At 34.8% G+C, this 13,427-nt stretch overlaps 1 protein-coding gene across 12 annotated transcripts in view; it reads right to left on the bottom strand.

Moving 5' to 3' along the window:
* The window catches only part of RUNDC3B (RUN domain containing 3B), a 206,080-nt gene that overhangs the window by 83,108 nt on the left and 109,545 nt on the right, over window positions 1-13,427 (bottom strand). For 11 of the 12 annotated variants that reach the window (XM_055272827.2, XM_055272825.2, XM_055272829.2 and 8 more), the window contains 2 exons: window positions 4,759-4,848; window positions 3,039-3,119 (listed from right to left, as the gene is read on the bottom strand). In XM_055272827.2, the coding sequence (XP_055128802.1) occupies window positions 3,039-3,119; window positions 4,759-4,848 (171 nt within the window). The remainder of the gene's footprint in view (window positions 1-3,038; window positions 3,120-4,758; window positions 4,849-13,427) is intronic. The other variant, XM_055272826.1, reaches the window with a different exon arrangement.

Genomic DNA, 13,427 nt, shown 5'->3' on the forward strand with positions numbered 1-13,427 from the left:
TAGAAAAAAAAAATTCTAAAATTCATATGGAACCAAAAAAGAACCTGCACAGCCAAAGTAAGACTAAGCAAAAAGAACAAATTTGGAGACATAACCCTATCTGATTTCAAACTATACTATATGGCCCTAGTCACCAAAACAGTGTGGTACTGGTATTAAAATAGGCACATAGACCAGTGGAACAGAATAGAGAACCCAGAAATAAACCCAAATACTTACAGACAACTGATCTTCGACAAAGCAAACAAAAACATAAAGTGGGGAAAGGACACCCTTTTCAACAAATGATGCTGGGATAACTGGCTAGCCACATGAAGGAGAATGAAATTGGATCCTCATTGGATCCTCATCTCTCACCTTATACAAAAATCACTCAAGATGGATTAAGGACTAAAACCTAAGACCTGAAACTATAAAAATTCTAGAAGATAACTTTGGAAAAACCCTTCTAGATACTGGCTTAGGCAAGGATTTCATGACCATGAACCCAAAAGCAAATGCAATAAAAACAAAGATAAATAGCTGGGACCTAATTAAACTAAAGAGCTTTTGCACTGCAAAAGGAACAGTCAGCAGAGTAAAAAGACAACCCACAGAGGAGGAGAAAATCTTCACAATCTATACATCTGACAAAGGACTAATATCCAGAATCTACAAACAACTCAAACAAATCAGTATGAAAAAAACAAACAATCCCATCAAAAAGTGGGCTACGGACATGAATAGACCATTCTCAAAAGAATATATACAAATGGCAACAAACATATGAAAATGCTCAACATCACTAATGATCAGCAAAATGCAAATCAAAGAACAATGTGATACCACCTTACTCCTGCAAGAATGGCCATAATAAAAAAATAAAAAAACAGTAGATGTTGGCGTGGATGCAGCGAACAGGGAACACTTCTACACTGTTGGTGGTAATATAAACTAGTACAGCCACTATGGAAAACAGCGTGGAGATTCCTTAAGGAACTAAAAGTAGAACTACCATTTGATCCATCAATCCCACTACTGGGTATCTGCCCAGAGGAAAATAAGTTATTATTTGAAAAAGATACTTGCACATGCATGTTTATAGCAGCATAATTCACAATTGCAAAATCGTGCAACCAACCCAAATGCTCATCAATCAAGTGGATAAAGAAACTGTGTTATACAAGGAAGATTTGTTTTGAAGACACCTTGAGAACTATCAATATGTAATTACCTTAGCTCACTAATTTTTTTTTTTTTTTGAGACGGAATCTCGCTCTGTTGCCCAGGCTGGGGTGCAGTGGCATGATCTCAGCTCACTGCAACCTCCACCTCCCAGGTTCACACCATTCTCCTGCCTCAGCCTCCTGAGTGGTGGGGACTACAGGCACGTGCCACCACGCCTGGCTAATTTTTTTGTATTTTTAGTAGAGACGGGGTTTCACCGTGTTAGCCAGGATGGTCCCGATCTCCTGACCTCGTGATCTGCCCACCTCAGCCTCCCAAAGTGCTGGGATTACAGGTGTGAGCCACTGTGCCCGGCCTTAGTTCGCTAAATTTTCATCTTATATTCCACCCTGGGGATGAGAGGGAAAGGTGAAAAATTTGAATTCTTAACACTATCTGTAGTTTTTAGATTTAATAATCGTCCCAGATTTTTTTACTTTCAGATAATCCCTTGCTTATATTTTCCAACAATGCATGATAAATTATAGACAAATAAAAGCTCATTTTCTCAATAAAAAAAGAAACTGTGAGATATATATATATATGACAGAATACTACTCAGCCATAAAAAGGAATGCATTAACAGCATTTGCGATGACCTGGATGAGATTGGAGACTATTATTCTAAGTGAAGTAACTTAGGAATGGAAAACCAAACATCGTATGTTCTCACTGATACATGGGAGCTAAGCTATGAGGACGCAAAGGCATAAGAATGATACAATGGACTTTGGGGACTTGTGGGGAAGAGTGGGAGGGGGTGAGGGATAAAAGACAACAAATATGGTGCAGTGTACACTGCTCAGGTGATGGGTGCTCCAAAATCTCACAAATCACCACTGAAGAACTTACTCATGTAATCAAATACCACCTGTACCCCAATAATTTATGGAAAAATAAAGAAGTATATAAAGATCATCATTCTAGTCAGGAAATCAATCTTTCAAGTAGACCTTAGAAATATATATAGATGTCATTAATTATTATTTAATGCTGATGAGATTGTGGGAAATCCAGAATTCTCACACAGTATTGGTAATAGGATAAATTGTTACAACTCTTTAAAAGACGTATTTTAAGAGTCATCAGGCCGGGCGTGGTGTTTTACGCTTGTAATCCCAGCACTTTGGGAGGCCGAGGCAGGCGGATCACGAGGTCAGGAGATCGAGACCACGGTGAAACCCCGTCTCTAATAAAAATACAGAAAATTAGCCGGGCGTGGTGGCGGGTGCCTGTAGTCCCAGCTACTCGGAGAGGCTGAGGCAGGAGAATGGCGTGAACCCGGGAGGCGGAGCTTGCAGTGAGCCGAGATCGCGCCACTGCACTCCAGCCTGGGTGACAGAGCGAGACTCTGTCTCAAAAAAAAAAAAAAAAAAAAAGAGTCATCAGATTTTTCAGAGAATTTATCTGGATATCTCTGACAATTTACAATGAAAACAAAAGGAAAATTGATATGTATAAAATGTTATTTATCCTTTTTTATGAGAAAAAATGGAAAACAATCGAAATACTGAATTATAGTTTTGAGATCTCAGTAGACTATTTCAGAGCTATTAAAGTTATAATGACTACGGCAATATGAATAAACGCTTTTGTTATTTTAAAAAACTATATGCTAGGATTACAATTATGTTAAAAAGTGCATATTTACATAAAAAGTGTGTATTTTTTAAATAATAAATACTAAAAATGCAACTGAAGCTTGTACCCTATAATGATTTCTGATACTGGAACGAATATTTAGTACAAAGTAGTTTTAATCAGACAAACATTGTACAAGACATTCAATTTTAAATAAGATTTTAAAAAACATATCTCAAAATGTCACATACCTTTGGATATACTTCAAATACGGTGTATAGTCTATTACAGCAGGAAAACTGCCATCCAGTCCCTCTCCCTTTAGGCAGAAACTAAGACAATAGAAAATAAATATTTCCTATTAATATATAAAATTTTAAATCATAGTTAAGTTTTATGAAAAATCTCTTGCCAGAGACGTTTCTCTCATCAAATGGCAAGTGAACTTTTTTGTTTGCAATTTAATTGTTACTTGGCACAAATAAATGCCTGAATAAAATATTCTACCTTCAATACCAATGACAAGGCATTGTACAAATTAATACACTGTCAATGGGTTACATTAAACCAACAGTTAACATTCTTAATCCCAGTTTGTTTGTTTTTTTTGTTTTTTTTTTGAGAGGGAGTCTTGCTCTGTCACCCCCAGGCTGGAGTGCTGTGGCATGATCTTGGCTCACTGCAGCCTCTGCCTCCCGGGTTCCAGCGATTCTCCTGCCTCAGCCTTCTGGGTAGCTGGTATTATAGGCATCCACTACCATGCCCGGGTAATTTTTGTATTTTTAGTAGAGACAGGGTTTCACCATGTTGGCCAGGCTGGTCTTGAACTCCTGACCTTAGGTGATCCGCCCATCTCGGCCTCCTAAAGTGTTGGGATTACCGGTGTAAGCCACCGCGCTTTGGGATTACAGGTGTAAGCCACTGCACCTGGCCAGTTTTTTTAAAACAATAAAACAACAAACAAACAAAACAAGACTGTAACAAATTTAGACAGAGCTAGTGACATGTGATATAAAAAGTTAACATCCATAGAGGGATCAAAAAGACAACCTTCACATTCCATCTATCATGTTCATCCTCCACAATTAAGCTAATTAACCTAATACTAGCTTATTAAATTTTAATAAAATTAGACTTGTAAAATGACAAATATTTAGAAAAGGAAGTGCTTTACTAAAAAAGATAACTTCAGTGAAAATGAACAGCATTATTTTTATCAAGACTCAAAAGTAGAATTTCATTTGTCTTATACTTATTTTGTTAATATTCCTGAATTTTCAAATGTTATATTTCAATAAAAATATAATGTTTCCTTCATTCCTTGTGTTTGAGTTTTCTTATACACAAACCTTTTACTTTCAATATAATGTCAAATCTGGGATTGATTAAAGAAATGCAAAAAAAGTGTCTATAAATCTAAAAAGAACTTGTATTGCCCATTTTTAGCACTTGTTAGTGTGGAACCAGTTCATCTTGTTGATAAAGTAAATTTTAACAATTTTTTTTTATATTCTCCATACATAACATAAGAGACATAAGATATCCAAGATAGCCTCTCAGGATCTTCTTTATCTCAACACATGAAATAATGAGAATCCTTCTGGCTTTGAAACTACTTTAAGTCTATTTCTTTTAATTTTAAAGCAGTAGCTGAAAAATATTAAGAGATAAGATTCAAAGCCTTCCTTCATTAGGGAGGGGGCTGTTGGGGAATGGGATATAGTCTAAGTTTTCTTTTTATCCAAGCTACAGAGCAAGCCTATCAATTCGTTAAGTTTCAGGCAGTCTCTTTTTTGAGAGCAAACCCATTTATAAAACAAACTGATGTCATTTGAAAGAGAACAACATGAATCAAATAACAATATCCAACTGTGTGCTTTACTTAGAAAACTGAAAGAAAAAAATCATAAGTAGAAACTATTAAGATATAGAGTAATTTAAAAACTGAATGCATTTGGTTATATTAAGTACCTGAAATCAATAGCATTGAGTCCTAGAAGCATGCCAGCAAGCATATTTGCTTCTTCACCCAAGGCAATTGCTCCATCTTCATAAAATCTCCTAAAAAATGAAATGGGTGAATATATAAAATATTAAAAATAAATGGAAGTTTGATTGAGAGAAATCATTTAGAGCCCAAACTATTGTAGGAAGAGCTAAATTTTATTTAATTCATACTTTTTAAAAAAACATATTTCCATCACTGAAGTTTTGAAGATATTTAGACCAAAATAAAGAGACAAAAAAACAACAACAAACCCCTGAAGAAACTAAAACCTGCCAATATAACAAAAAGAATTCTCTGTTTCCATCTCTCCTAAAAAGAATCCCCAAAGTGAGTCTTTCGATGGGTCTAGAGTGCCAGCATTTTTCTTTAATAGTGAAGCAATATAAATGTAAAGTGAAAGGTGGCAAATTCAGAGACATTTGTATTGATCTATTTTCAAAATGAAGTAGACTTGAGTTCTAATAAATAAGATAAACATAATTTGTTTTTCTATAATTCCAAAGATTACTAAGTTAAGAATTTGGGAGGCATACTCATTAGTAATTTATGGTAACCTTAATAGTGCAATCCTAATAAAGCAGATGGGCTACCAAGGTGGCTGCATATGAAAAAGAAAGTATTCAATATCTCCTTGACAAAAACGGGAATGTGAATGTATCTTTGCTAATTCCTGTAAAGCTTTCCACTTTAGTTATCATTAGTTTTTAAAACATTTTTGAAAGAAAAATCATAATGTGGCCCTAAGGTATTTTTCCAAAAATGAATGTAAAATCATTTAATCTACTTATTTTAAAACGTAGTACTATGTAAAATCTAGTTTATATCAGTAACCAGGGATGATTACACTGCTATATGTATTTATATTACATACAAGAGAGTGAACACCACTCTATACCACCCCACTAACTAAAATGAAACATTTTAGTAAATCAAAGGTCTTGTTCTTTTCAGTATTTCTGAGTTTATAAATTCTGCAAAAAATTTCAGTATGCTCATAATCCTACCATCAATTTTGAATTGTTGTTCACAGCTTACTAAGTATTTTTACAAACATATTATTTGATACTTGCAAAAAAACCCATAAATTAAATGCAGAAGGAATCATTAGTTTCAAATTTACCATCAGGAAAAGTTTAAAACAATTTGCACAAGCTCATGTTAGATGAATTGCTTAAGAAGGCTACCCAATTCTTAAATCCTATATCTTCTATTAAATCTACGTTTTGTAAAACAAAAATATTTTAAAAGAACTTAATGTATGGTATGGTTCATAAGCAATATTAAATGAATAAAAAGTACAAAATGGAAAAAATGACAACTATTTACTCTCTGACAGATGTAAGGCTGCAAACAAATACAGTGGAGAGACCAGCTTGGAATAAATGTTTTTTATTTTCTTGGACCTACTGAAATTGCTTTTACTGATTTACATAAAAGGAGAAAAATGAAAACTTCTGGCCTAACAAAGATTAGTAAAATAAATGGAAGGATTGTTTTACATATTCTACTGAGGTGTCCTGCAGAAAGGTAAAATATTTAGACAAATATGTATGTTTGAGACTTTGTCCCTGGTCCAATAACTAAGTTGGCTATTGGCAGAATATATTATTAACCCCTGCAAGAACTATGCTTCTAATGGTTTCAGGCCACTAAATTCTATGAGATACATGAATTTGGAAAAGAATCTTGTTTTTTTGATACTGGCAATAACCCATTATTCCTAGTACTTCTTATATAAGAAAAGGTCTACTTTTTTTATTTCTCTTCTTGAACCTACCATTGTTTAAAAAATATATTCTAAAAATCAGCTCAAAACTATTCTTGCTTGCTTTCTAATGGCACCTTTGTACTAGGGAGTGTTGAAGTACACTACACCAAAAAATTAACTGGTTTGAGAAACTTTTTAAAATCTAAAGGTCTTTTACGTGTGTGCATATAATAATGTTTTAATGAGTTTTTCGCTTTAGTTTTACTCATTAGTAAATAAGTAAATTTTCTAAGCGAATGATTTAAGGTAAATAAAATGATTGCTATATGTAAAATCAATAATTCCACTGAAAAAAATCATATCTTAAGCATAAGGCCTGATTTAATATAACAGCAAAAGAGGAAAGGAAAAATGGAAGAGGAAGGGCTAGTTAAGAGGATTGCCCATTATATGCTGAACTTTTAAATTATTAGTTCTGGTTAAGAAAAAAATTATTTTTCAGAAGATGTACTTCTGAGCTTAAGATAATATATTTTAAAGTACTTCAGTATTTAGAAAACTGAATTGATCTGAGAAGATAATATTTTTATCATTTAATCAAAGACTTCATGTGTATGAAAGAGGTAGAAGCTGTCTTGAAAAATTATTCTCTTATGCAAACTAATATATCGATAATTTGACTAAAAATCTGATTCCTGTGGTCAATACTTTCAAATATTCCAAAAGATTGTAAAATTTCAACCTTTTCATTTTACCTCATTGAAAAATTGGAACATTAAACTTTGCTTATATAACCAAGGTCATAAAATAAATGATCCAGGAGTAAAGCCTGAGATGATTAATCCAATAATAGTAAGGTATATACTTAAAATTCCCTTTTTTTTTAGTTAAAAATATTTTTTGTTCTAAAGAAAACTTTTATGCTAGGCCTGGTGGCTCAAGCCTGTAATCCCAGCACTTCTGGAGCCTTAATAGGCAGATCCTTTGAGCCCAGGAGTTAAGAGATCAGCCTGGGCAACATGGTGAAACCCCATCTATATAAAAAATACAAAAAAATTAGCCAGATATGGTGGCACATGCCTGCAGTCCCAGCTACTTGGGAGGCTGAGGTGAGAGGATTGCTTGAGTCAGGAAGGCAGAGGTTGAAGTGAGCTGAGATGGCCCCACTGCACTCCAGCCTGGGTGACAGAGCAAAACCCTTTCTCAAAAAAAAAAAAAAATTTTATATATATATATATATATATATATACACACACACACATACATATATATATAACATATATAAATATAAATATATATAATACATATATGTATATGTATAAATGAGAAGAATCTAACCAAAACATTGTACTGGTTAATTTCAACATATTATAAATGTTGAAAGTACCAAAGTAAAAAACACATATGAAACTTCCATTTAAAGATTTATATATTAGAGGCTATACTTTAAATATAGTTTTATATTTCAGAAGTGAGGAAAAATTACAAGCAACTATTTGATACTACTGTGATCTGGGAAAAAAACTTCCTGATCTTATTAGGTATACCACCCTTTCCAAGTATTTATATGTTGATTAGAAAAACATTACTGACTAGAAAAGTATTTAAAATAATGCCCTTATAAGAACATGCTTTTCTTTTACCACATATAATTTAACTCTAATTGAAATATATTCCTATGATGCCACCTTGGTGTCCATTCTGTAAGAATATTTTAAGGAATTATAAGTAGTTCAATAACAAATATCCTTTGGATGGGATCCAAGGTGAATAATAAATATAAATTATGTCGATACTATCTAATGTCATGCTTCAAATTTTCCTTTTGTGGGAGTCAGAAGTTATTCTACACATTTGAAAGCATAATATTAAAATATGAGAAAGCTTGTCTTATAAACCAAAGAAATTTCATTATTGGCATGCTTGTTCTCTTCCCCCAATTTAATGTAAGAAACTACTGAAAGGGGATATAAGAAAATTCTCCCTCATGACATATAAAACAGATCCCTGCATTATAAACAGATGTTATATTCAAAGTCAAATTGAATCAAAATGAAAAAGTGATGAAAAAGTCAACCTCCAAAGGTCTTGCCAAGAATGTGAGATTCAGTAATTATTTTAATCAACAAATATATATTAAATTCCTTTTAAGTGACAAGAACTGTGCTAAGTACTATAGTTACAATGGTAAATAAGTTAGATTTAGATCCTCTCTATGGAGCATATAGTCTCGGGGAATAGAAAAGCAAGAAACAAAAGAAAAAGATAATTACAGATGATGATAAATATAAAGTAAATAAACAGGTTGTTGAGATAGATAGAGACAAATGGAAGGAAAGCCCAACTTTGGAAAGAGTCATTAAGTAAGGCATTCTCAAGTATTTAGCCTGATACCTTAGCCCACAGATGTCCGATCACACAGGGCTTTGCAGGCCACAGAACATTAATAATAATAATAACACTTATTGAGTGGCAGGCATAGTAATAACTTTATATGAATCATCTTAACTTTGCTGCTACATGTTATTCTCCGGAGAGATTAAACAACTTGTCCAAGATAGACACAGCTAGAGTAGGGAAATCAGGATCTGACTCCAGGAAATGTGACAGCCACAGAGCCTTCTGGCTAATGTAATAAGAAATCATTTCAATGTTTTAAGTAGGAGTTAACATAATCTCTTTTACTTTTAAGATCAGCTGGAAGCTAGATGGCTACTGAAAGGGGGCAAACTGGAAGGTAAGGAGGCCAATAGGTGAGCCTTGGGCAACAGATAAAAGAGTTCTAGATGACTGTAAGAGCCATGGAGATAAAGGTAAATAAATAGATTCAAAATAGATTTGGAGGTAGGATCAGTGAGACTTGCTTATGGATTAATTACAGGGAATGAGGGAGAAAGAGGAATCAGGTATGGTTTTCAGATTCTCGCTTAATCAAATATGTAGGTGGGCAGTGATACCATTTGCTAAGAAAGGGTGAACAGAGTTACAGGGGAAAAAAATAAGTATATCTGAACTATCTAGCTAGAGGTTTAAATGTGGTATCATGGTCATATGGATGGTATTTCAAGCCAGGAGAATGGATGAAACTCCAGGAAGAGAGAATAGAGAGAAAAATGAACAGAGGAAAAAAAGCAGAAAATGCAGGACTGAGCCTAGAGAATATGAACAGTCAGATGTTGTTAAGTGGAAAAGATGACAGAAAAAGAGACAGAGCAATTAAGGAAAAGCCATGGAATGTTGTATAACTTAAAGGTGAACAGATTTTTTCAAGAACGATGAAGTAGTCAACTTCTACTGGAAGTAGCTGGGAGATGGAGTACAGTGTGGACAGAGAAATAGCCATTACATTGGGTAGCTTGTAGATTATTGGTATTCTTTTAAAAATTCTTGGTGGAGTGATGAGGGGCAGAAACCAGACAAAAGTGGGTAAGAGAGTGACTCTAAAGTAAGAAAATGATGACAGTGTGAAGAAGTGCTTTGGAGAAGTCTGGTGATGAAGTGGAATCATGAAATTAGCATTGGTAGAGGGGAATTATAGGTTCAATGGAGAATCTTTTTTTTTAAGGTAGGAGGTACCAGTATATGTTCTATAACGATTGATCCAGCAGTAGTAAAGAGATTGAGGATGAGGAGACAGAAAGTTGGTAACTAAAGGAAGAGGGGAATCATATGCTATCTGGTCTTTGTGACTGGCTTCTTTGCTAAGCTTAGCAGGTTTTCAAGGTTCATCCATGTGGCAGCATGGATCAGTACTTCATTTCTTTTTATGCCTGAATAATATTCCGCTGTATGGATATAGACACACATGCACCTAGGAGTCATGTGCTGGGTCATATGGTAACTCTATGTTTAACCTTTCGAAAAATTGCCAGACTGTTTTCCAAAGTGACTGTACAATTTTCTTTTCCCACCAGCAATGTATGAAAGATTCAGTTTTTCAAAATCCTCACCAAGATTTGTTATTAAGTGATCTTTTGAACATACCCATCCTAGTTAGTATGCAGTGTTATTTCATTGTGGTTTTGCATTTCCCTGACGGCTAATGATGTCAAATAACATTTTAGTGTTTATTAGCCATCTGTATACTCCCTTTGGAGAAATGTATATTCAGATTCATTGCCCATTTTTAAATGAGTTGTCTTTTTGAGTTGTAGAAGTATTTTATATACATTGGAGATACAAAACCCTTATCACAGGGGTCCCCAACCCCTGGGCCATGAACAAGTACCTGTCCGTGGCCTGTTAGGAACTGGAGCTGCAGGGCAGGAGGTGAGTGGTGGGCCAGTGAACATTATCACCTAAGCTCCAACTCCTTCACTCAGGCATTAGATTCTCACAGGAGTAAGAATGCTCCTGTGAACTGCACATGTGAAGGATCCAGGTTGCATGCTCCTTATGATACTCTAACTAATGCCTGATGATCTGAGGTGGAACAGTTTCATCCTGAAACCATTCCCTGCCACCACAGTCCGTGGAAACACTGTCTTCCACAAAACCAGTCCCTGCTGCCAAAAAGGTTGGGGACCGCTGCCTTATCAGATTATGATCTGTAAAAGTTGTCTCCTATTCTGTTTGTCATCTTTTCACCTTCTTTATGCTGTCCTCTGAAACATAAAGTTTTAATTTTTATTATGTTCAATTTATCTTCTATCTTAATAGTGTAAAACTTTAATACATACTTGTAGAGAGACCCCTTGAAACTACTGCTACAGAATAAAAGATGAAATGCTCCTGATTATTGTAAATACAAAATTGCATGCAGGATTGTGTAAAGAGAATGCCAGGTTGGACTGCCAGAACAAGCCAACAGCACGTGATGTGCTTCCCCCTGCAGAGAGCCTATGAATGGACGTACAGTCAGGGAGGTTTCACATCACCAAGATTCCTATCCCAGAAAAGCAGATGTTCATAGCTCTAGGAATGGAATGCAACCTTTGTGGAGAGCCTATAAACAGACGCATGGGGGGCACCTGTCCATATGGATAAGACAGGGCTATAAACGCCCTCATCTTGCCATGGCTCTTCTAGGCCTCTTTAGGGTTAAGGCATACTCCTTTCTGAGAATTTCTGGTCTAACCCATTGTCTAGCTTCACATCCTGTTTCCATGGATTGCTTGTAACCAGTTTTGTTGCAATTGTTACTGCTGATTAATATCTTGCTAATCATAGGTTATGGAAAGATTGTGTTTCTATTTTAAGGCTCTGTTAGAAATTACTGACACACATATTATACTGTAAATTCTTATCTCTGTATACTGTACTTCTACATACAAATGTACTGTACTTCTACATACAAATGTTATGTTAAAGAATTACTTCATCCCCATGTGACCATCTCACCTCATAATCAAATGACCCTAAATCCCTCACTAACCTACCGCCGCTCTCACTAAACTTAATAATAAATGCTGGTATATCTAGTGCATCGTTGGCACCACAGGACCAGAAGGCAGTGACCCCCTGGACCCAGCTTTCACTATGTTGTGTGTGTCTATTGTTTCTCAACCTGCCGATCCGCCTAAGAACAGAAAGCCCTGTTGCATTGCAGGCTACTGGCCAGATCCCGCAATATCTGGCGCCCAATGTGGCCTTCTTTGTTCCTCGGCTCAGTGCACCCTGAGTGCCGTTCATGACGACTAGTCTTCAGTCTTGACGGTAAGGTCTCCAAGTACGCTTTTTTCGACTCTCCCCGCTTTTCAGGTTTTATTATTTCTTTTCCTTTACTGATTTTGGGTTTACTTTGCTCTTTCTTTTCTAGTTCTTTAAGAGGTATCATTAAGTAGTTTTTTGAAGTTTTTCTACCTTTTTGATTGAAGCACTTCTTGCTATAAACATTCTAAGTACTGCTTTTGATGAATACCACAGGTTTTGATATGTTGTGTTTCCATGTGCATTTTTTTGTTTTTTTTCTTTTTTTTATTTTCTTCTTAAATTTTGCACTGACCCACTAGTCATTTGGAAGAATATTATTTAATTTCCATGTGTTTGCATAGTTTCCAAAATTTCTCTGTTATTGATTTCCAGTTTTAGTGCCTTGTAGTCAGAAAAGATATTTAATATAATTTCAATGGAATTTTTAAGGCTAGCTTTGTGACATAACATACCCTTCAAAATGATCCATGGGCTGAGGAGAAGAATGTGAATTCTGCAGTCATTGGATAAAATATTCTGTGCAACATCTATTAGGTCCATTTGGTCTATAGTCCACCTTCAACCTGATGTTTCGTTGTTGATTTTCTGTCTGTATGATCTTTCCAATGCTGAAATGTGGTGTTGAAATCCCCAGCTATTATTTTACTGAGGTCTAGCTCTCTCTTTAGCTCTAATAATATTTGCTTTATATATCTGTGTGCTCCACTGTTGGGTGCACGTATATTTACAATTGTTATATTCTCTTGCTAAGCTGACCCCTTTATCATTATATTCTGACATTTGCCTCTTTTTATAGTTTTTGTCTTAAAATCTATTTTGTCCAATATAAATATAGACAACTTTTCTTCTATTTTTGGTTCCATTGGCATGGAATATCTTTTTCCATCTTTCTATTTTTAGTGGATGTATGTCTTTATAGCTGAAATATGCTTCTTGTAGGCAACATAATTTTGGGGCCTTGGTTTTCTTCATCCATTTCTCCTCTTTATGTCTTTCGATTGGAGAGTTTAGTCCATTTTCATTCAATGTGATTATTGATAAACAGGAATTGACTCCTGCCATTTTAAAATTTGTTTTCTGGTTGTTTTGTGATGTTTTCTTCCTGTCTTTATTTTAGTGAAGGCTATTTTTATTGTGATAAGCCTTAATTGTTTTATATTTTGTGTATATCTCTGTCTGTCTGGAATTGGTCACTGATATATAGTTCATTCGGTAAGATCATATTTTCCTGGATGGTCCTGATGCCTATGGATGTCCATTGTTTTTTTTTTT

The sequence above is a fragment of the Symphalangus syndactylus genome, chromosome 3 (genome assembly GCF_028878055.3).
Source record: "Symphalangus syndactylus isolate Jambi chromosome 3, NHGRI_mSymSyn1-v2.1_pri, whole genome shotgun sequence".
NCBI lineage: Eukaryota > Metazoa > Chordata > Mammalia > Primates > Hylobatidae > Symphalangus > Symphalangus syndactylus.